We start from the raw sequence: 24191 nt of genomic DNA on the forward strand, positions 1-24191 counted from the left end.
TTGTGGGGGAGGGAACTGGGAGGAATTTGTGGGAGGGGGTGGTTTGCCGGCTAGCGGCAATCTCCCGAAACCGGGTGGCCCAGGAAGGTAATCGTGATGTTTCAGTGACCTGATATTGGAGTGGCCTAGGACTCGATGGTGAGGGTGGGTTGGTTGTTTTGGGGTAAAAGCAGAAACGAGGTGCTACACCTGACCCGTGCCCCGGATGGGGCACGCACCGAGGTACCTCCAGTGCACGGACTCATTGAAGCGCCGCCCAGCCTCCGGGATGTGGGCTAACCGGCTGTGTATTGTGTTACTATCGCATTGTGCGCTGGGTGCCGTCGGTGTATAGGTCGGCCTGTTGAAAATGTTTATTCCTGATTCTGCAATAAAAATATATTTTAAAAAAAAAATGTGTAGAAGGCCAATATAAACCCTGAATACTTTATTTGATTTTCATAGAGGAACCATTTTATGCAATCCTCGCAAGTTGCAGGTGGCAGGAATGCTCTACCCGGAAGACCAGAAGACGGATGCAACATGGAGAACACTTCAGATGGGAACAAATTATTTGTGGCCGAAAAGATGAATAACACTTCGATTTGGTTTCACACTCTTTTTTTTATCAAAAGATGTAAAACCTGGGACCTTGGTGAGAAACGCAGAGAAGTCCCAAGCCAAGTGAAAGTATGGGATATAACTTCTGATATAACTTCTGGTGTGCGCAGGAGAGAATTCTCCTTTGGTACAAATTTACCTATGCAGGTATTTTACCAAAACTCAGCGGCGTCACTAGGGGTGGTGTCACGGTGCGGGTAACTCATGGTGTCACCCCCTCATGACTTACCCCATGAATCCATGATGGACCTCCTCCGAGTCCGCCAGTGTCAAATAACGGGACCATACAGAATGGTTTCAGTGCTAACTCCCACATTGCCCCATCCCTTGTCACCCCCAGTCCCCACCTCTCATTTGCCACTATTCCCTCCAAGTCCGGGACCTGACAGCTTCATTACAGTAATGCTCTGCAGTCTGCGCATAAACCCCCTTCCCTCATCTGATAAACAGCCTCGAAAGTCGCAAAGCTCTGACCAGCCTATGGCTCGCGTTCTGATCTCTGCACTTCCTTTAACCCCTTCCATGCTGGTGACGAACCCCAGCCGTCACGCTCCGCGTCGCTCGTGTGCGGATGACGGCTAGGGTTCGTCACGGCCCCGCCCTGTTCGTTTGTTTACCGCACAGCGGCGGAAACGGGCCAGCATCGAAGGGGTTAATGAAATGTGTTTCCATTATTCTCCTTGTGCCTAAAAAAAATAAATGGATGGAACCATGTGTTTTGGAACTGGTGCTCATGTATAGCGCTCCAATACCTTTGTGTCGAGTTTGCTCTATATAAAACTACAAACAAAAAAATAAAGCGCCTTATATCTTTTTAAATGACCTATAAACAATGATCAACCTAATTTGTAGAAAAAGCTATTGAGTCATGTCTAAAGGTCAGCAACTGACAAACGGTGGCTCTACACTCTGCATCACTCTGGATTATAAGCCATACAATACCTTCATCTAGAAAACAATACCCGTTCTACAGTACCGCGTAGTGATAGGGCTTCAAAGCTGAATGATCAAAAACACAGCCTATCACCCCTCCGAGCCTTGCTTCGAAGAGTTCAATGTGCCTCCTTTCTGTTTCACTGGACTCCACTGCGATTTTCTTCATCAGAGACCCTTTGGCGCTAAAAAATGTTTTGTTTTCAATTCTGTTTTGCAAACTATCTAATATGCTAACCAGTCCATAAGAAAGTAGCCAAAGGGGCACAATGGGAAGAGAACCATCTCTTACGCAGCGAAAATGGGATAGATCAGGCGGTTGAGGACCTGCTGAAAAGGTCTTAGAATAGCTTGGGGGGGTCAAGGTTCAACAATCAGCTGAGTCTTCCGTCCTTACGAGATAAGCAGACATGACTCCTGTACACTGCTGACGACCTACCTGGAGGGTGCTCACCACCTAGCACGGCCGCCGTGGGGGGAAACTACAGCTCCCAGCGAGCTCGACACTTAGCACCGCCCACTTCCTGGTCAGTCGCGCCCGGAGGCGCATAAACAGAGAGAGCTCGCTCCGCGTCGCGGACGCGCGCGGGCGGCGCCGGGCTAAGCCCGGGCAAAGGGCGGGCCCTCTGTGGCCCTCAGAGGACCTGAGGAGGACGGGGCGGGCCACCCCACTTGGTCCTATCATAAGAGGTACAGAGACATTATACCTTATACATAATTATGTTCAATTGCCCAGTGTCGTAATCGGGCCTTACGTAGTCCACCCATGATGACTATTTGGGAAGACCTTAATGCCGTGTGCGGCACAAACTATGTCCCTGATATACTAACCCCCCCCAGAGTGGGGAAAGACACTGATCTCATAAACTGTACCACCCAGGCTGTACCCGTATCCACCGATTTAATCCTGTTTAACAACGAAGAGAATCCATTAAATGTCGATCTGATGTGTTGTAGCTCCTCATCCTTCCCTGCCAATCCAATTGTATTAACGCCATCTAAAGCAGGGACTACATTAAATAATCCTGTTCCCCCCTTCAATCGACCCTATTGGCCCAATTTGAGCGATTGCTGAATGTAGCTCTGTTACCCCTGGTTACTAAAATTAAGGAGTTGGGAGACAGGTTGACCAGTGTTGAACAAATAGTAAAAAGGATTTACCCACCGACTGTAAATTCTGCTGTTTCCCCACGTTCCACGCTCTCTACAAACCCTGACAAGCCTACTTCCACTGAACACAGGAAAGCACGAACAATTGACTCTTCCTTGAGCATACCCTTTCCAAGGGGCCGTAATAACACTCCTAAGCCTACTAGTGCCCCTTTCAAAGCCTCTAGGTATCCTCAAGTAAAAAGGCATCGAATAAATTTACCCCCTGAAGCTGCCCCCTACGTGTCCGTTCTTTCCGGGGTGCCTGAACTTGGTCAGGGCAATCACGAAACAAGCGAGGATCTGCTAAATAAGACCATCTTTTGGCTTAACAACAACAGACCGCTGCCGCCCGCCTTAGATGGCGGGATTTTGAGCGTCAGGAGGGTGGGGTGGTTAGGCAGATTGCCTAAAGACATTTCGGGAGACCTGATATTAATCAGATTTAAACACAGGAACATTGTCCCCTATTTAAGACTTTCTCAACCAAAACCTGGAGATGGCCTTATTTCTACTTGGGATTTGTTTGATTTTTACCCGGGCCCCAGAGTACTGAACAATAACACTTGGTGAAAGGGGACTCTGTTGACCACGTGGTATTACTCTGCACCACATTAGTTAGTTTTTAAACAACTGTTGAGTCTTATACACAGGCATGTAAAATGGAAAAAGCCCAATATGTTCTTAATAATTGTATTTCTCTATGTATCAAGGCCCTAATCGATTGCTTCTTTTTTTTATTAACTTTTAATCATGCTAAGATTGGTTCTCTTGATCTTGCTTTTTGAATGGTAATGATTTCTCCGATACATTTTTCCATTTCTATTTACTTATTTTAATGAATTGATCAGACTGTTTGTTTTAAATTATTTTCTGTATTTGTATGCTTGTATGATATTTTAGGAAATATCGAATAAAGCTTATTTGAATTTGACTCCTGTACAGCTAAAATCGATAATAATTTTGCCATTTAATTAAGAGAATAAGCGCCAACACATGATTTTTTGCAGTTTTATATAGTGCAAATTTTGCCCGGGAGCATTAGAACGCTTTACACGGAACTAGAACAAGTTATACTTTTTTTTTCAGATTTAGCGTGCGATGTGGCTATGCTGTACAACAAGTCAATTTTATATAGCATTGCCAAAAGCAATACAAACTCCAATGGGACGCGGGTCCGTAAAATTAGAAAGCGCTGCGCCTGACTCTGAGCTCGCAGGGCCCAGTCTGATTACAGCGCTTGTCTTTCCGCAGGCCCCAGACTGACAAGCCTAAGGCAAGAGACTGCAGCTTTCATACGCCAAGAGCAGTGGGCCAGCTATCCGACAGTTGCACAGAAAAGTGCAGGCTAGCAGGCAGGATAGGGCACTGCTGGGACGCAATGTGCCCACTCGCTCTATCTCTCTCTCTCTGCCGTTGGCTACAGCCACAGAGGAGTCGTGCTCCGCCCTGTTCCCACCCCACTCCACTTTTCCTTACCTGCTGGTGATGATGAATGAAGAAACAGCAGTGGCAGTGCTTACATTTTAAGCACGTGTAGTGGTGGGCATGGGCTGATGAAAACGGCGGGTCTCACCCCATGTGATGGTGTCACCCGGTGCGGTCTGCACCCCCCACACCCTCCTAGTGATGCCACTGCCAAAACTCATCTTTAAGGGAAATTTGGCTGAGTAGAATCGCCTGCTGACTTCAGCACCAGATTTAAGACAAAAAACAAGGACGTAGAAAGGGTGCTTCTCGCAGGCTGATCATTTACTCCACCTTGCCACATATCTGATTTCCTTAGTGAAAGTAACATTTCAAAGCCTGTTTGTCTGTCGCAAAAGGAACGTGAAAGTAGCCCAACTGATTTCAGGTAACTCCATGTCATGAGGCTGGATGGGAATTCAAAATCAGCCCGGGTGTTTTGTACAAAATATCCACACGCAGCAAGAGGGCTCAACAGAGGGGCAGAACAGGAGCATGATTGAGTTAAAGCAGTCTATCCTGCTCTGAATGCAGTACCCTGCCCTGCAGACCACCCATAAAATGCCAGAGTAGCAGAATGGCCTGTCTGGCGAGGCATACAAGATACAAGTGGAACAAGCATTTGCAATGCAATAGTTCTCGCATTAGGAAAGTTTGAGCTATTGGTATTATAAATGACAAATATTTTATTTATGTGTTGGTTTGAAACTAGCGATATTAATAGCTTTGTCATTTACAATGCCAATAGTTTTAACTTTCGCAAACGTGACACCTATAGCATTTGTAATGCAATATGTGTTGTATTTACATGACTTAGATGTATTAATATTACAAATAACAATGGCTCTTATTTTTTTAAATAATTAATACTTTAACAAAAGTTATTGTAATTTATAATGGCAATAGCTTAAACTTTTGTAAATAACTTTTGGGAAGATTATGTTCAGTGTATTTTATTGTGATGAAAATCCAAGAACAGAAGTGAAATATTAACATCATTTAGTGACATTTGTAATAAAGCTTGAAACATTGAGAGAACATATTAGAACCAGTTGTTGTTGAATGGTTGCACAGAGTGATGCTGTGACGTTCAGTGATGCTGTGACGTTGAGTGATGCAGTGGCGTTGAGTGATGCTGTAGCGTTGAGTGATGCTGTGGCGTTGAGTGGTGCTGTGGCGTTGAGTGGTGCTGTTGCGTTGAGGGGTGCTGAGTGATTCTGTGGTGCTGAGTGATGCTGTGGTGATGAGTGGTGCTGTGGCATTGAGTGGTGCTGTGGCGTTGAGTGGTGCTGTGGCATTGAGATCGAGCCAACAGGGGAAAAGGAGTTCAGGAGGTTATTATGAGAAGTTAACCAACACCTCTTACACCCAGACCATCAAGTCATCTTTGATCTGTAAGGTGATTAGACATTAGTGTGTTTATTCCAGTATGGCTGCATTTTTTTAGTGCGTTTGTTAGCATGTGAGCCCTTCGGTGTTGTCCGTGGGTGCTAGCCGAGCCTCGTCGAGCAAGTATGACACCGCAGAGTCGCATCACTAAGGGTTATTCCAACCTGGACCAAACAGGCAGGCCCCTAAGACCACAGCACCTTGTGACGTGGATTATTAAATATTAAAGAGGAGAACGTATAACAGGAAAGGTCAGAGGGAGACTTCCGGGAGGTGCCTAGTACAACGAAACTGACCAGAAGTAACTTGTACACTCGGCTGGCTCACACGAGATCTCAGTGGGTTCTTCATTTGAGAATCTCAGTTTTACATGATTCTTGTTTTTCTAGTCTCATACACACAACTCGCTCCCCTCTACCAACGCATGCAAACCTTACTGTTACATAGATGGGGTACACGTGTAGTCTAGATAGTGCGAATGTACTTCCACGTGCTCCTACAGCCCACACGAACAACACCATCAACTAGCTGACGTTTTGGGCTCTGTTTGTACAAGGAGAATAAGTAGGTTACAACCACGCTATGTATTCCGTCTCAACCTTGATGAGCAGACGTGACCTCTTCCCCCTCAGCATCTGACGGACCTTCCTACGGAATGAACACTCAAGGCCACCCCTATAAACCGTGTGCCCGGAGTAAGTGTATTTTGGCCTGTGACCCTCCATAAAAAAGCATGTAATATAATATTCCCTTTGTTGTAAGGCGAGGTACCGGGAATCATACAATGAAGTATGTTCTGAACATAGCAGAAGTTGTCTCTGTTATTATGGTATTCATTTTCAAGGGCCTAACTATAACGAAACCACGCAATCTGCAGTGAGGTCGTGTGTTGATTGTGATTTCGACTGTGAGACCACGTTTGGCGATGCTGTGACCAAGGAATGATGTTCAGTGATGTCATGAGCAGGGAGATAGTATATTGTGAAATGTTGTCTACAACGTGCTGTCATCTGCATTGCAACATTGGGATCGGTGACATCACCAACACCGGAGCAGCGGCCAATGGCGTGCTTGCAGGGCGGAGCCCTTTAGGCGGCCGAAGGGCAGGGGCTACGAATCCTGCGCAGCCGCCGTCCTGCTCCGCCTGTGCACCGCAGCCGCCGTTCCTGCAGCACACCGCAGGTCCCGTCGGAGCAGCAGAAAGTTAGCAGGCTGGAAGTTGTCAGCCTGTCCCTGGTCTGGAGTCCCTGGCCGCGTCGCCCCGCCCGCCCATCCATCGGGAGCTGAGGACCTGGCGCTCCCTGAAGGATTGTCCCCAACAGCAGCGGTGAGAAGCGTGTGTGTGTGCCTGCGCTTGTGTGTGTGTGCCTGTGCACGTGTGTGTGTGTGTGCATGCATGTGTGAGTGTGGCTGTTGCGTGCGTGTGTGTGTGTATGCGTGAGTGTGGCTGTGTGTGTGTATGTGTTATTCACTTGCTGAGAATGTGGGATAGGAGATGTGCACGGCACCGGGCTGGCAGTGCGCGCCCATGAGGTGAAATCACCGAGGGCTTGCGCGTGCACATCCCCTGTCTCAGATTCCCAGAAAGTGGCCAACAATAGATACTTCGCTGGACGCAATGCTTCGCATTGCTACACCAGCTCGACCTAAAAAGCACTGACTCAACCTAGCATGGTAACCCCTAGAGAATACTGTTTTTTGGTAGCTGTGTAATGGATTTGGTTATCAGCCATTTTTGTTGTACCCATTTTACTGCATAAGGATGAAAGACCTAGGTTTTAGCCTGCGCCTGGGAGACACTTCGCCTGTGGCTGTTCATTTTACCAACACAAAGTTATACGTTTTGGTTCACTTTCAAGGGGTACAAGGGATCATAAGTTAAATTCTTCAGGTTTATTCTTGAAAACCAGAGACAGAAACTTGCAGAGAAACTGAGAGGAACTCACAGCAAACAGCCGTTCTTCATAGGTGAGGAAACTAGACTGTTGCTTTGCCACTTCTGCCCCCTTCCACCATTCTTTTTAGATTCTTCTGCAGCTGGTGCGCAGATGCTAATCAACCTCTGGCAGTTTCAGGACGCTCGGTATGACTTCTTCTCTGTGCATCCTAACTTGTAGTACAATTCCAGATTGTAATTGTTTCCAGAGTTGCCTTTTTTCTGCATATACAACTCAAGGTTGTATCTATTTCTGGAAGCATGGCCCCTTCAACTGAGTCTCCCTGCAGTACAGTGAAATATCCAATTATATACTTTCCTAAAATATAGACATCTTTCAGAAGAGTGCTTCTCTAGTGCAATGGAACCCTCTCTCTGATTCCCATGATTAGAGTGCTGCTTCCATATGAGAATATGATTGCTTAGTTACTACATAGCACCCAGTCACGGTTCGATCCCCAGCTCCGGGGGCAGCTCAGCTCAGCACCGTGTGACTCTGGGCAATAGCTCACTTAATTTTCACGACAGCCCCCAGCGCCTTGAGACCCATAAGGGTGAGTAGTTTGCGCTTTACAAATACGGATTTTACTGTCAGTAGGCACAGGAACCAAATACTTCCAAATGGCACTTTCTAGAGCATAGTACCTCCATTTACTTGACAGCCTCATGCTCTTGACAAAGACCTCCACTCAGACCCCATGTGGTGCTCCCTGACCAGTCAAGGACTCATGCTAAATTGCTATGCTGATGACACCAACAACACAGACCACTATCAAGGTAAAAATAAAAGAGGAGTCAGAGGAGCTACAAGTCTATTTATAGGCCAATCGCCTTCCCTCCCTACACAAACTCAATAACCCAAAAAAGGATGCAAGACCAAAAGTCATATGTCACAGCAGATAGGCCACGGTAGTGTATTTTTTGTCACTTAAGACTTTTGGCCTTGCATCCTTTTGGTGCATTTACTGACACATTCAGTCATGATTCTCAGATATCAACCTGGGAGGATTCACATGCTATATCTCTTAGTATAAATACCAACCTGTCTCACGAGAGACATGCCACGAAAAAGAACCAGATAGCAGGTTATGATCTTTTTCTGCTCTGCAAACTGAAGCGATACGTACCACAATCAGACGTCATACCCATCTCTCCAACCCTTTCTTCTCACACATAGATGACACGAGTGCCCTTCATATTTCACACTACCGAGAACCCTTGGATAATATCCTACATGCACAAACTTACATCCTGCAGGGAAAATGGGATTTTGATCACATCACTCCTGTTTAGATTTACCTAGTAGAGCTAACCTTGCAAATCCATACACTATCAAGACATACAAAGCTGTAAAGCAGTCTTAACAGAAAACTTTGAAGAGAAAGTGGCCATCTCTTGTATGGAATGTAACTCAGGAATCCAAGGTATCACTTGACTATTTAAAAATGCAAGAAGGAAAAAAAACACAAAACCAAACTTTCTCAAATCGTGCTCTGAGGCCACAGAACAATAATCCTCCTCCTCCCAGATGTGTCACTTTTCCTTTGAAATTCACAAAGGAGACTAAACTCCATCCCATTGAGGATGATTTCTAATGTGGCTCTTAACAACATTCTCCTTAGACCCTATCAATTAGCATAACTAAGCAGGGTCCCTTTGTCTCCTTTTGAGAACAGTCCTCCTCCCTATATTCTGCCTTTCAACATGTTCTCTCATTTGTTACCCTACATCCTCTGACCCACAAGCAATACCACTACTGTGGCACTACTCAGCTCTTGTAGCTAGGTTTGTGCGAGAAGGCACAGAGGCAGCAAGGATTTACAATAGCAACTAAAATAGTATTCCAAGTTTTCTGCAATGGATGTGTTAATCTATTGATTTGTCTTACCCACTCATTAAGTATACATTAAAAGACTCTAAAGCTCTATAGTGGATACTAAATCATGTGTGCATGATAAGCATGTGGTAGCGATGCAGAGATAAGCAGCAAAGTTATTTTGCAAACATATAGTGGGAATTTCACTTGATTAACATTTGGCCAAACACATCGGGATTCTTAAGGTATGTGCAATGCTAAGCAGGCACTAATACACTGAAGTGTTAGAAGGCGTGCAGGTCAAAAGGCAGATGGTGGTTCTCCTATTTTTTAGATTTCTCACCCTTGCGAAAAATGAGGTGTCTAGCTCATCCTGGAAATCAACGGTATCTTCCTCCATGAAACTGGCTGGTGTAAAACTCCGTCGCTGCGCCCTTCTCAGAGTACCTTCCTTTAAAGGACGACCCTGAAAATAAAATGGGGCAAATAAAGTATTCAGCAAAGTACATCTAAAAATAGTAGTCTAAGGTGAGACATCAAATCTGAAGGCGATTGTACATTTTCATAAATATGAATACATTTTGAAATGTTCAATCTCCTACATATGTTTTTGAAATGCTTCACAATCTATGAAGCAAATCACACCAAAACAAACCTAGAAAGCAAACATACAACGCTACTGATGGGGATAGGGCTTATTAAAAAAAGTGTGTATTCTTTTTATTGTAAAAGGTGCGCCATATCCTTTTAGCACAACAGTAGAGCGAGAGACGGGGGGGGGGGGGGGGGTGTACCAGCTGCTATTACCTCATTATTGCCCTGTCAAAGGGACCAGTGGTTTTTCCACCCAGTTTAAAAAGCAGCTGGGTCATGGTGGGCAGAACGAAAGGCAGTGGTGGATACCAGTTTGGGGTAGTGCTACTGCCATGCTGATATCTCGTTCATCCAGCTTCAAATCGGTCTTCATGGTCTTCCACAGTGGTACCAGTTGCATCCCTCGTGTATAAGCAGTGGTACGGAAGGAGGAGAGATGCTTCTAGGTTTTACCTAGGGCATAGGCAAAAGGGATTATCTTCCTCTGGGTGCCCCTCTGCCAGTCTGCTATGATTTCAATGAGACCCTCTGTTTCTTAAGTTGTAAATCTTTATAGTAGGATGATATTTGAGTGTTACTCTTCTATTTATCAAATATAGATCTAATAAATTCAAAACTATCTTAATAAGTAACATTTAGCTGACACGTTTCGTTCTTCTGCATTTTAGGACAGGTGAGCTTTTTCAAAGCGTATTAATATTTTCATGTATCATCATTCAAACATTTTATCTGTAAAACCATTTGTCTTTGTCTCCAATTTCTGGACAAGTCAGTCCACAGACAGCAGTCTTGGTCATTTCAGAGTGTTTGTCCATCCTGTGCCTTTTCTGATAGAGCTGAGGACACAAAGACAAATGGTTTTTCAGAGATGTCCTTTAATGGATGTCAAATGAAAATATGAATTACAAGCACAGCATAAGCAAAGAATCAAAGATAGTAGCTAGCAATTGTGTAAGTTGCAAACAGTGGAGGATAGCTGCTAGCAAATCTAAAAATATTGGCCTACACCAAGAAAGAACAACAACATTGTTTAAAGACGTGTGCCTTGTTCAGCTTGGCACCAAAACTGCCCTATATTACACTTAGGAGGCTGATGAAAACCTCCACAAAATGAAAAGGTGCACCCTAAAAAGTGATGCCCTGGGCCAGACCAAGGTGGCAGCTAGAGACAGCCCTGTCAACAAGCTTTCTGCCTATCAATATTAGACTAGGAATAAATTACCAACAGTATGCAGCAGCATGGTAGGTGTGTACTAGCAGACTTCATGCTCCTTGTGTGTACTGCCCTTCACTCTTAACACCAATAATGTCACCAATTCCATGTGCAACACATTTAAATCTGTATTTAAACATAGATGAAGTATTAGGATGTTTGCTGCTGTAAGAAAGTGGGACACGTTCTACAGCCTCGTTCTTGTTAAGTGTGAGGAACTACAGACTAACAGAAGGGAATGTCTTGAGTGCGTGTCAGCCATCACCGCAAGAATAAATCCCTAAAATGATTACAATGCAATCAAATACATTTGGTTGATTTTAATGATTGTTCCACTGTTTGTGCAGTAGACACAATAAACATTGCCTTTTCTACCATTTTCATACGACTGCATTATAAACAAGCGCAGTTCACACTGCACCTGCAACTCCAGATCCTTTCCTGTCCATCACCCTGGTTTCCTTTCCTAACCTTGAGCTGTCCCGATATTTTGCAAATGTTTTCAAGTGGAAGACATTGTGAGAATCCCCATATACTAAGATGGCTTCACACTCTTTATTTTAAAGTTTCTAGTCTGCCCTCTCTCCAGTAGGGACTTGTTCCAGTCTGTGAAAGTCCTGTTCGTATTTCATTACTTCCCTTTTCCTAATTATTGGTTTGGCCAACCCCAAGAGTAAAAAGAGGTAAAAGAGCCCAGGCCCCATCCCACAAACCACTGGTGAGTGAGAACCAAGACTTGGCAAGGCGCTCGCCCCGCCTCACATGGAGAACCTCTAAAGAGGCCTATACCCCCTAGCATCATCCCAGTGATGGCGGTTTGATCCATATGCTTTTTCCTAACTTAGATCAGGATATGGATGCATGTACAAGGGCAGCAGCAGTTTTCGTTGTTTTTCTTCTTATTTATAGTCATACATTTCTTGTGCAATGGAACAGCATCTAGGGTTTTCAGTTGAGGTTCAGGGAGTTACTTTGCTGGCTCACCATGACCTCGACAGAAAGATACAGGCACTTTTAGTCATTTCTCATTTAAGAATTGAGATCCCCATCTGTGTAGCAGCCCATACATTTCATCTACTCAGGAAGGTCCCTTCTAGCACAGGACCCCCTCAACTCCTGTGCCAACAAGTAAAGCCAGGTCATAAAATGGAATGGATGTAGTTCTTGCTAATATAGCTTCAGATGGTCTATCAATCTAAGCTGCAAATTATATCTGGATTCTTTGGCAGACATTATATAAGCAACTGAGTGCTCAATAGATATTCTACCAGATAATCAGGGCTCAATTAACACTATTTATATTTATCAGGGTTCAACACGCGGTCCATAGTAGGGAATCCGTTTTCAAGTTCCATTGATTCTCTCTCATAATTTCGACTTAGTGAAAAGTCTATCTGGAACAAAGGGTTCCTCGAATATTACATCAAACAAACTAACGCTTAACACATATTGTATCATTAATTCAATAAAACAAATACTCGTGTTAGAATATAACAAGGGTATTTCATCACTGATGCACTGTAAACTGACTGGCAAACCAGATATAGAAGCAAATAGGAAGAATAAAGCAAAGTATAGTAGAAATATTTGTCAAATTCTTGCTTTAATGGTACCAGTTTGCACGGTGGCATTATTCATTATAACTCATCTTACTACTCATTTGTGACAAGCCTAGTTTCATATTTTATCTACCATTTAAGATGGTACGGTTCACAAGGTAGGTCCAAAGCCGCCATAAGCTATCTACTCTCATGGTGGAAACTCTTGAGCTGCAAAATGTTAAATTGAATATTCATTCAAAAGCACAGATTTTTTTAATCAAATTACGATTTTATATTACACCATTTTATATTTTCTATAAGTGACAAAAGAAACCGTTTACCTTGACAAGTGCTGCTGCGGCTCTGAAGCTCATTTTTGCAACGGACTCCCTTTTTCGTCTTCTTGGTAGGCGGTTGAACCCAGAGCGAGAGCTGGTGAAGGAGCAGAGGGATGCTGCACCAGGAGTGATCGGAGTGTGTGGCATGTTGTACCCATCGTAATCTTCCACCATGCGGAATGCTCGGCCTCGTGCTAAAGGATCTATAATCTGCATTCAAGGAGAGAAACAAGCAAAACCACGTCAGATGCAATGGTGAGTTAACAAACTATTGTAATAATCAGACAACATAAAAGGTTTATTTCTCCTGAACAATAATCAAAACGTGATTTTTCCTGTAATTGACTTTGAGTGAAATAAATCAGAAACCGTATCTAGTGGCAATTCAGGTCTCTGTGTGGCCATTGTGAGAGTCATCAGTCTTAGTTTGGTACCTCAGGTTTCCTACAGCATCAATAGCATTGCTATACATTTTTAGATGACCATCTCAAAATGCTGAATTTCTTTGCCCAAATTCGAGTCCACGGGTCAAGGGCTATGTAAAGTGCACAGCTGTACAACCAAGTGCTGCTCAGACTATAACACTGCTTAAAACTAGCATCACCCAAACTCAGCTGATTCACACAGTTCTCCCTAATAAGCAAGTACACTGCATCTTCTGGGGGGGAGGGGGGTGGGGGTAAAGAAACACTGCTGCTCTTGTTACCTGTAGTAAGGCAATGCAGTGCTAATCGCTGCACTGCCTTACTCTGCTCACGGGAGGTGTCCCTGCGCAACTCACATGGTTTTTGATGCCTTGTCAGATTTACAAGAAACTTGTAAAACTGGGAATGCGCCACAATCGTACGCCTTCCCAGGTAAGGCGTAATAAGGAAAAATATATGTATTTCTCGTTTCTTCCTCTTTCTACGAGGGTTGCATTCTGGAGCACACACAGAAAGAGGAAAAAGCCTCTCAGGATTGTTTTTGTGCAGGATATTGCCCCTTCCTGCACAAAAACAATCCTGCATGCAACAGAGGCACCCTTGCACTATGGTGCCAGAGTACCTGCGTTGGTGCTATGCTGCCAAAACGGCTTCGGCGCACGGGGAAAGTACAGGAATATGTCTTATTGAATAAATAGGGCGCATTCCTGACCTCTCCCAGTGACGCAGAGTAGTGCAGTGAGGAGACTTCCTGCACTGCCCTGCGCTACTAATTTCATAAATATACCCCTCTGTTGCACATCCAATTCTACATCACAACTGTGACATTTGCATCTACAAAACCTGAAATTTTGTACAATGCAAGCTGTGCAACTGCAAAAACACAATGAGTGTACAAGGCACTTGCTCCACGACTAAACAATCTCCAGTGCTGAAACCATTTGAAATGATATTCTTTACTGAAAAATCCCTCATCTAAAAACAATTAAAAAGGATAATATCCATAATTTTCTAAACCCATCAATATGAAATGTCCCATTTGTAATGAAAGGTATGGCAAAATGTATTTGTATTTCAGGATCTCTCCAGATAAATATTCATGTTGTCTAGTTGCGCCCTCCTTATGAAACCAACTTCCCACAGTTTTAAGGCTGTGCCCAGACCATCTGAAATTCAGGAAGGCTCTGAAAACTGCCCTTTTTTAGATCGGTCTCATTGTGACAGCTTCCTTTTGTAAGTCTGCGAGCGCTGAGAGACCCCTCTGCGGTTAATTCAAGCTATATACATATACATACACAAATCAAATCAAATCAAACAAGTGACTTTTTCCCTAATAAGGGAATATGCACGATATTCCCACAGGATGACAGGTCTGTAAAAGGCAAAGGATAGTCATATACTAACATTTAATTTTATAAACAATTTTCTAGGAATAGCACTAAAATATTTAGTTTTAAGATCACAGCAAAATGTAGCAAAATAAGAGGTGCTTGCCTGATGTAAAATTGCTGAGACCTGATCTCCTGATATAATAGAAATCCCGAAAATATAAATGAGTACTGGGATACAGTCATCGACCTTTGAGCGTTATAAGTTATGTGTTTGATAGAAGATTTGAGTAGGTTTCCATTCTAAGCTATTAGATGCTTGGGGGGGGGGGGGCAGGTTTCTTGTAGCTAGTATTTGAATATCAGATAAGATTTGAGAAGACTGATTTCAGCAGGAGTGTCATTCTCGGCCTTTAAAGCTGCTTGTGTAGTGGAACTTACCCACAGCTGCACTATATTAAACACCGCGCACTGTACTGCCATGTAACTCCTCAAACCGATGTAATGTTTCTGTCGGATATGCCTATTAGTAAATATTAGAAAATAATTTGAATGAATGGCACTGTCCGATAACACACAGCAGGAAAATAATTAAATCAAAGAACCCCCTCTTTGACTTTGTGAAATAGTAATTTAATTGACTAAACGGTTGATAATCACGAATGTGGTCAACAGGTTCCATTCATCCCCTTCAGTCTACCCATGAATTCACTAGTACAGCAAACATTTGACAAGGTGTCCAACACAAGCCCTATAACAATATGTTGGAAGCATTTTCTCCACAATAAGCAAGAATAGATAACGATTTGTCTTAGTCTCTCACTATGTGAATCATGATTGCTACTTTGTTGGTAAACTGAAAAAGCTGCATCCCCAGAGGACATATGGACAAGTTCAGAATCACACTGAGCAGTGTGATTAATAGCAGTGTGTGGAAGTTGTGGCTGTAGGCCAGCGCTCTAGAATCTCTCATTCCATAAAAAAGTATTAAATGTGTCTAGTAGTATTTCACTCAACGCCCGAGTTTCTTTTTTTTTATAGATAATGTCTCCAAGGCGGTCTTGCCTTGGAGCGTTTCCTTTTCCCAGGTAGTTAATCGCAGATTTAACTCCCTAAATTGTCAAGTGTCAGCTGTTCTGTCGCCGTGGTGTCTGACAGGATCACTGGTTTTAGGAAATGGAACAGCAGCTCTGTAATCATATTCCTGCTTCGAGGAAAACATTTCACCATAGAAGTTGTAAAAATGTTTTGTTTATTAGATCTCGCTAGAACATTGCATTAAATATAAATGCAATCTTGTCTGGATTCTTTTAGGCAAGCCTGAAAAAGTGCCAGTGTAATTCCTTTTTTCCTACAGATACACTGGTGTGGGCCTGGTTGCCACTATCAATACCCATCTCAGCTATTTTACCTTTCTGTGGTGGATTTCCTAGAAAGAACTGTCACAACACATGCACCGCACTGCAAAGAGAATAGACATGTGAGAAGTCTCATGCTGATAGCCCTGGGTTGTATGGGTCTGGTCTAAAGGTGATGCATTCTACATGCCTTTCCAAAGATAATGCATTTCCTATTGCAGGAACATATCTGAAGCTGCAGCCCTTTAAACATTTTCACAAACACATTACTCCATATAAACTACCAAAGATGCTATTTTTCAAACTATCACTCCACAAAGAAGCAAAGTGCCACATGCAATTGAGTTCCACTCTGAAGACATGCTTGCTGCAAACACAAAGACACTATCTGCTTACCAACCAAATACCGGCCATCTCAGCACTGGTAAAATTCGGACGTATGGGAAGTAATCAACACAACTCATTAAGGGCCCAATGTAGGAAGCCTACAACCGGTCGGTAACAGCCGAAATTACTGAATTTCGGCCGTTCCCGACCGGTATTAGGCGTTTCTGATTTAGTGGCCTAATCTAAGGATTCGGTAATTTAAGGAATCGGTAAATTATCAAATTCTTAAATACCGATTTGGTAAATTACCGAATTCCTAATGGAGGGAGCACTTAAATGAGTGCTTTTGCCATTTTAGGATTCGTTATTTACCACCAACTACAAGTTGGTGGTAAATAACAAAAAAAAACAAAAAAGCAATTTCATGCAAAGTATTTCAGTGCCATGTGGCAGACATACATGCCCATAGGGCATGTATGTGTGCCGCATGTGCACCCATACACAATTGAGGGGTGCAACAGGGTGTCAAAGTGACACCCTGCCACCCTTGAATGTTTTCCCCCTTTTACCGAATCGGTAATTCCCATTCATTACTATGGGCCTCCATAATCTTAACGATTCGGTAATACTTACCAAATTTTTCCCTACATAGCATTTACCGATTCTAAAATACCGAATCAGTAAAATTTGGTATTTTAGAATTAATAAATGTCCCTCACCTACATCTGGCCCCAAGTACCGTACTTCCACACCCGCAGTTCTTCATTCCCAAAGGGTCTGCTTCTGTTTTTTATTACTTTGTTAACTTAGCAGCTTGTGCCCCAGCCTCAAAAGGAGGGGTAAGAAACGAGTAAGGGGGACTTGGACTAAAAATAGAAAACCTCCCAACTCCATTTTGGTTTTACATATGCAAAAGTGCACCAATGATGATTTAATCCAAATATAAACTATGTCGTTCTCAAATAAGACTCAAAGAGAAATATGCACCACAAAAGCTCTCTTTAGGTGCACATCAGAATCACTTACAACAAAGATCTCAAACTGCTCTCTTAGCCGAATAAAGTAAAAAATAAACATCACTTGATAGGGACCAAAAACCTTCAAGCAACGACAAGCTGTGCAGGGAGAAATATCACTTAAAACTCTAATAATAAAAGATACCCCTGCAGTTTCAGCCTCTTGTTTAAAGGAGCACAGACCTAGTTTCAAGTGCAAGCGCTTAAATACCAACAGATCGTACCATGGAAAAGGCTCACTACAGGCTTTTACCTTTAAGTGTTTTGAAATCTGGTGGTGTTTTCAGATACTAAAGATACAGCTCCAAAAAGAGCGACTGCAACAACTTGTTTTACTATAACCATTATTAGTGGTTTCTCGGACATACCTTCAGACAGTGCCCTAAACCAAAGCAGCCATTCATGCCATAAGATCATCATATTTAGCACTTTCCCTGTTGCATTGCCCAGATATGTCTAAGAAACAGCTGTACCAAGTTTAAAGTCATCCATTCTCCATTCAAACTTAGTGCACTTTTTTCTTAAGACCTTAATTTGCTATTTCATAGTGTTGATGATGAGCTTACTTCTATTACAGTACACATTCAAGCCTGATGCCTGACTCTGCAGTCTGATCCGGGTTCATTCCTGTATGAAAAGATAGCCAGCATTCACCAGCTTATTAAAGGCTTATATGTCAATATACCATATCCAAAATACCATTTGTCTGTAACATCTGGTGCAATACCCATTCATATATTGCCCACTGAGTTTAAGGGGAAAACTAAATATGTATGATTGGCAGGTTTGCCGCTGGTAAAGTGGCCCTTCCCTGAATATAAGTATATTTGGCAGAGTCACTTGCCCAATATTACACCTGTTAGGCATGGACCATATTCGAAAAGAAGACATCAGGGAAGCAAAATATTTGCCAGTGTGGGCACTCCTGTTCAACCTCCCAATTAGATTCTAATATTCTAGAGTTAAAATCTCCTGCCATCTCTATTTGTATGTGCCATAAACAAGTCAACTGTACTGTAATTCGTTCTTTAAGCTCCTGTTGGCATTCCCTAATCCAAGCTAAATTGTAAGTTTTTAAAGTAAATGTTACTAATTGTGAAAGCATGAACGTCTTCCTGATTCCTTAGTTTTACAATGACAACCACACCAGAACAAGATTTAAATGTAATTTATAAGCATGAAGTGTTCCATGTTAGGTTGACAAACATGGCCAATCCACCAATGGAGCAAACTTTAGGGAAAGTCTCAGCTCCTAGGTTGATAACTGGAATCCACTTAAATACAGTGGGATGATTAGCAGTGCCTCCTGCAACAGAAGAACCGAAATGGCCCCTACAGCGAGCCAACATACTGATCCAAAAACATCCCAGATTACACAATAGCTCCCTCAGACCCCCATCGTTTCTCAGGAGAAAGTTAAAGATGGCCAACCAATTTAGCAGCCCCAAACAGAAATCACTGATGCTGTGATCTGCTCTTTGGGCAATGTTAAGAAAGGCTGCAGGACACAACAATCTTGATCTTTTTGCCGTCTGCATGGCCTACAGCTCAGATGTCTCTTTATTAGATAGAAATTGCGATCATTCTGCTCCTGTGTAAGGCCCTCCAAGTGGGCATTCCAACATTTACATTCAGGGTGGTCTTGTATTAATCAACACTTCCACAGCATGTAGCTCTTATCAGACATTAGGTCTCTTTATTCTACGTCTATTCTACCAAAGCGCTTATAAGACCTGCCTCCTCACACCTCTTCTGCCCAGGGAACAAAAACCTCTCCATGGAGTGGACAATACGCATAATATGGATGTTTTGAAGACAGCAGACATGGCCGGCTTAAAGCACCTCACTGAAGCCTTGGAGACTGTGGTGTGGGTATACCAGCAGGTGATGACAGATGTTGATAGGAATGAGCAGGGGAGTCACTCTTCACTGGTTCTAGTGTTGGAAACTGCCTGATCCACGATTTTCTTGAGTTGAAACATGGGTGATTTTTCTGAAGGAATTCTAGCAAGTAGTGTTTCTGTTTCACATTAAATGTGAGACTTTTCGGTTTGTGCTTGTGGTCATTATATAAAATGTCCTAGAAAAAAGTTGCTGGTAGTGGCAGTGATTACTACGGTAGGTTCCCTTTAATCACACAGTATATGACGCTATCTAACATGCAGTTCATATTTTCCTTGGGACACGCAACAACCCAAAAACCCGGTACCAATATATTGTGAAAAATCCACATGCGTTAGGTTAGGTTAAATGCGAAATTCTAGCAGATTGTCCGAAAGAATGTCATAATTCCAAACCTCTTCACATACTTCAAGCTCCATTTCCAATGGTCTCAAGTTTTGAAGTGTATTTATGTGCCGGGAAAGCATTTTAATTATATTTGAAAACCCACAAAGTAGGCCTTTGAGGGACTTCCTGCCACCTGTAGGATCCACTACTCTACTTCCAAACCTCATGGTGTCCTTTCCGATGCCAGAAAATTCCACCCACCCTGTAGATTTTCGGCAGTCGTGAGTGATGCCTGTTCTATCACACTCGCTTTCCCTCTCTCATCACAGCCAACATTCTAAAATGGCCACTTCATGAACGTGCTTACCTTCTGCATGCCAAGCTGTGCCGATCCCACGTAGAGAGGAGGCGGCGTCTCAGTGCTGGTCAAAGAAATATTATCCTGGCTTGGGAGATCCATTTCTCGGATGACCTGAGGTTTTAATTTTCCATACCGCTGGCTGCAGTGACGTAGGCTTTTTCTTTGCCATTTCTGAGTAGCATCACTGTCCTTGCTTACACCAAACCAGTCCGCCGTCCCCCTGGAATAGGCCGCAATGTCAACATTTTCATTATTTGGAAAAGAACAGATCAGAGAAAATTTGCAGAAAATCAACACAAACACTGTGCAAAAATCTTCGTTTTAGTAAATTCGAAAAACATTCACATACAGTTGTTTCCCACACCGAGTTAATAAGAGACAGTAAACGGAGAGGCATGAGCTCAAAAGAGCATAGGTAAACAAGAAAACATTTCGATTTGTCTTTCCCTGGTACCTGTTGCGACTTGAAGTCTATTAACATTGTTTAATATCACACATTTTTAAAAATGTTATTCTGTCCATATGTATAACTACTGAAATAGGAATACATTTACTTTTTGTATGCTCATTTTACTGATGGCCTGCTTAGCTTACTGCCTTGTTAATAATTGGCAGAGATTGAGGAGACCAAAAATAACCACCAGTAAGAGAAAGGTATGAGACACCTAGAACCAGTGCTTATTTTGAGCCGATGGTGACAGGTGGAGCCCACCAGCACATAATTTTCACAAACTTTGATCCAGAGCAAGATGGAAAAACATACAAGGTAGAAAGAAGGAGGAAGAGAAAGATAGAAAAGCAGTAACAGGGGAGAAGATAGGGATGGAAAAGAGCCTGTAAGAGTGAGATGAAGAGGCAGGGAGTGTCTGGTGCAAGATTCAAGTGGCATCAGTTTGAGAAAAGACTACGCATCTTTGGTATTCGGCACCCCAAACTTTGATAAAGCCGGCTGCAGCATTTGGGTAAAACGTTGGGCCCGGGCACTAATTCTTTTACAAATTAAGCACTGCCTGGCACAGTTAACTTTTCATGCATTGACAATGGGTTTAAGAAAAACAAAGACACTCCAGCAGTCAGCTGATAATCTGTATGAAAAGCTGAATGGAGTACATGTCTTATGAAAACAAAATCTCTGTCATCATGTTCCAAAACCTTTTTAAGATTAAACAATTAAAAAAAAATGTGTAAGTCTGAAATATGGTTTACAAAGAAAAAACGGCACTGTTTCTCAAAATGTTTATTTTATTTTATATATTGGTACTTAATGTTGGAAGTTGCATTTATTTTTACACTGCTGCTTGCTTTTAAGGGATTTATTTTGCTTCCTATGTTTACATTTTGCTACAGTGCATTTTACAAGCTGCTAATGAAATGACACTTTTGGAAAATGTATACATTTTTCTGTAGGGTATGTTCGCTACATAAACATCTTCAATTGTATTCTTTACATTTACCAAATGATATGAATTTTCCCATACAACAAATAATTTAAAAGTGGCATCCTGATGGTCAGTAGGCCCTATTCTTTAAAATTCTTTACACACACACTCACACACACACACACACACACACACGCACACACACACACACAGACACATACAAACACACATACACACAAAGACGCACACACACACACACATGCACGCACGTGCACACACACCAATTAAGCGAGGTAAACATATAGAAATGCTATAATGCAACAAGGAAATATTTCATACATCATGAATGACGTGCATTCCTGTGCAGTTCTTGGCAGCCCAGGAAGAAAAGGCTATTGGCCTCGAAAGGCGTTAGCAACATGAATGCTGTATAGATATAAAAAGCAGACTGAATTACAGAGCCGGAGGGCGGAATGTTGTTGTGTGCCCTCTCGCTGCTTCAGGGCGATTTGTTGAATATATATGTATAGAGTGCGTCTCCAACAGGTGGGAACCTTGGAGCTTTGATTTATACGCGGCCTCCCAGCCGCGGGAGATGCACCACCCGGAAATTTGGGGCCACGGAGCTCCGAATCACAGAGTCTCAATGTGGAGGCATCCATGGAGGATTGACAAGCTGAATATGCGAGTGGAGGCCCATTGGTGGGCTTGAAACATCTCAGACAGCGGCACATAACTGAAGCACACACTACAAGACCCACAAACCAACGCGGACTCATTTGAGTCGCCCATTGGAGGGCTCATATTTTAAGTGGGAGGTGTGGCCTCTATGCCAAAATGACTGTCGGGCCGCTGAAGAGTGCAATGAGCACAAAACGCGTCTGGCGTGAATCGACAGGCATGCTGTAAACTGGATCCGCCCGCCAATCCGGCTTTTACCTCATGAAGGTTGCTGCAGTGGATGTCAGAGTGCGTCTCCAACAGGTGGGAACCTTGAAGCGTTGATATATATATATATATACAGTTTCACGTACTTCCAAAGTACCACGCACTCCGCACAGGAAATAAAGATTAGTACTCCGTCTGTGTAGTCAAATTCAAGGTTTATTCATAAACCATAAGCCTTCAAAACCCTACGCGTTTCGGCGGATAACCGCCTTGCTCACGGGTATATATATATATATATATATATATATATATATATTGGGGTGGACTACCCCTGTAAACTTGTCAGTCACCAAAAAGATAACGTTGCACTCGCCATACAATACAGCTAGTAACTTCATTGAGTTAAGCAGTAACTCAGCCCAACTCTCAACCTACGCGTTTCGACCACACTGATCTTGATCACGGTACATGGCTAGTCCATCAACACTTTCACCTTTTATACCTTTTTCCCACTTGGTCCATTATGCGGCTTTGTGGGAATGGTAGTTCTCACACATTTAAAATTCAAAAGCAAAGAAAAGAAAAAATATTTTTATACACAAATGAGTAAATCATATTGTATGATGTTACACATTATTCCTCCAACTTAATCAAGTATTGTTATAATTTACAATTGTGACATGCAAAGCGAGTTAGGACCTGGGTATGTTTGTGCTAAAGTCTGTAACTTATGAATGTTCACAGTGGTAATCGAGCTATTATGTGAAGTTTTATTACCATATTTGTGTGCTTGAGCCTGTGTTATTGACTCCACTATAGATACATGTCTCGACTAAGTGTCTATGAGATAAACCCTCAGAATTGTTGAGGATCATAGTGATCCTTGCCTTATTAAAAATTCTGAGTATACATGATCGATTTGATTTATATGTTGTATTGGTCTACATCGACTAAGTGTATATGTATATACCACATTCCAGTGCTTCAAGTGAATGATAGAAGTGTGTGATGCACAATTTACTGGGCATAAAATACACAACGTATATAGAGTATTGTACAAAATGTCATATACGTGTGAGTTGTTTGGACGCACACGCTTACTTACTCCATATTAACAATGTCACAAAACGTATTTTAAAAATGTAAGTCCTAATCTTGTTTACAATTTCCTTATTTGGGTAAAATGTAATAAAATTGAAAGTACGTTTCTTCCTGGAACACTGCTAAAATAGCTTACCAGTCTTTAGGTATTTTCATCAATGTTTGGCCTAAATAGCTAGACTCTTCCTTGAATCCACATTAGGTGATCCTGTCAAACACAAGGCTTAATGTGAACTTATGTTTCTTCCTATTCATTATGAAATCTTACATCAATTGAAAAGCCTCGGATATTCACAAGAATAAGACGGTACAAATCCAAGTGTAATAGTGTCATATTAAGAGGTTTCTGGACGTCTCTCCACTTAATTCACTCTGCCAGGGGGCAAACTATGAATATGCGGTTTTTAGGTTTAAATCTTTTTATTGAATTCAGTGCATATAAAACAAAACATTCACCACCTATGCTATGTGGTCCGATATTGGTATGATACATCATACAGGCAAATAAGGCCCAGGAGAGGGCGTGCGTAGCACACAGAAACCAACCAGACCATAATAAATTGCATAAATATACAAAGATGTAGCAAAACGACCCCCCAAAAAGGAACCCCTCCCCCCAACCGTCCGTCCCCTCTCCCCCCCTCGCTCCCCTGTCCAGTGCTCAAGTCCACCCCTAATTGCCCCGCCTCTCTAGCCTGTGATGGACTCTCCGTCCGAAACCTCCTCAGGGGTCCGAATCTTTTGGCTCTGTGAGCCGCAACAGCCAGAGGTATCTCGGGCAGGTGAGTTCTCTAAATTCGGTG

The 24191-nt window shown here is 42.7% G+C and overlaps 1 protein-coding gene across 3 annotated transcripts in view; it reads right to left on the minus strand.

Annotated features, from left to right (window-relative positions):
• RHBDF1 (rhomboid 5 homolog 1) overlaps positions 1-24191 on the minus strand; it is a 488528-nt gene that overhangs the window by 130927 nt on the left and 333410 nt on the right. For all 3 annotated transcript variants that reach the window (XM_078663071.1, XM_078663072.1, XM_078663073.1), the window contains 3 exons: positions 20027-20240; positions 12980-13186; positions 9634-9756 (listed from right to left, as the gene is read on the minus strand). In XM_078663071.1, the coding sequence (XP_078519197.1) occupies positions 9634-9756; positions 12980-13186; positions 20027-20240 (544 nt within the window). The remainder of the gene's footprint in view (positions 1-9633; positions 9757-12979; positions 13187-20026; positions 20241-24191) is intronic.

This window comes from Lissotriton helveticus, chromosome 10, assembly GCF_964261635.1.
Source record: "Lissotriton helveticus chromosome 10, aLisHel1.1, whole genome shotgun sequence".
NCBI lineage: Eukaryota > Metazoa > Chordata > Amphibia > Caudata > Salamandridae > Lissotriton > Lissotriton helveticus.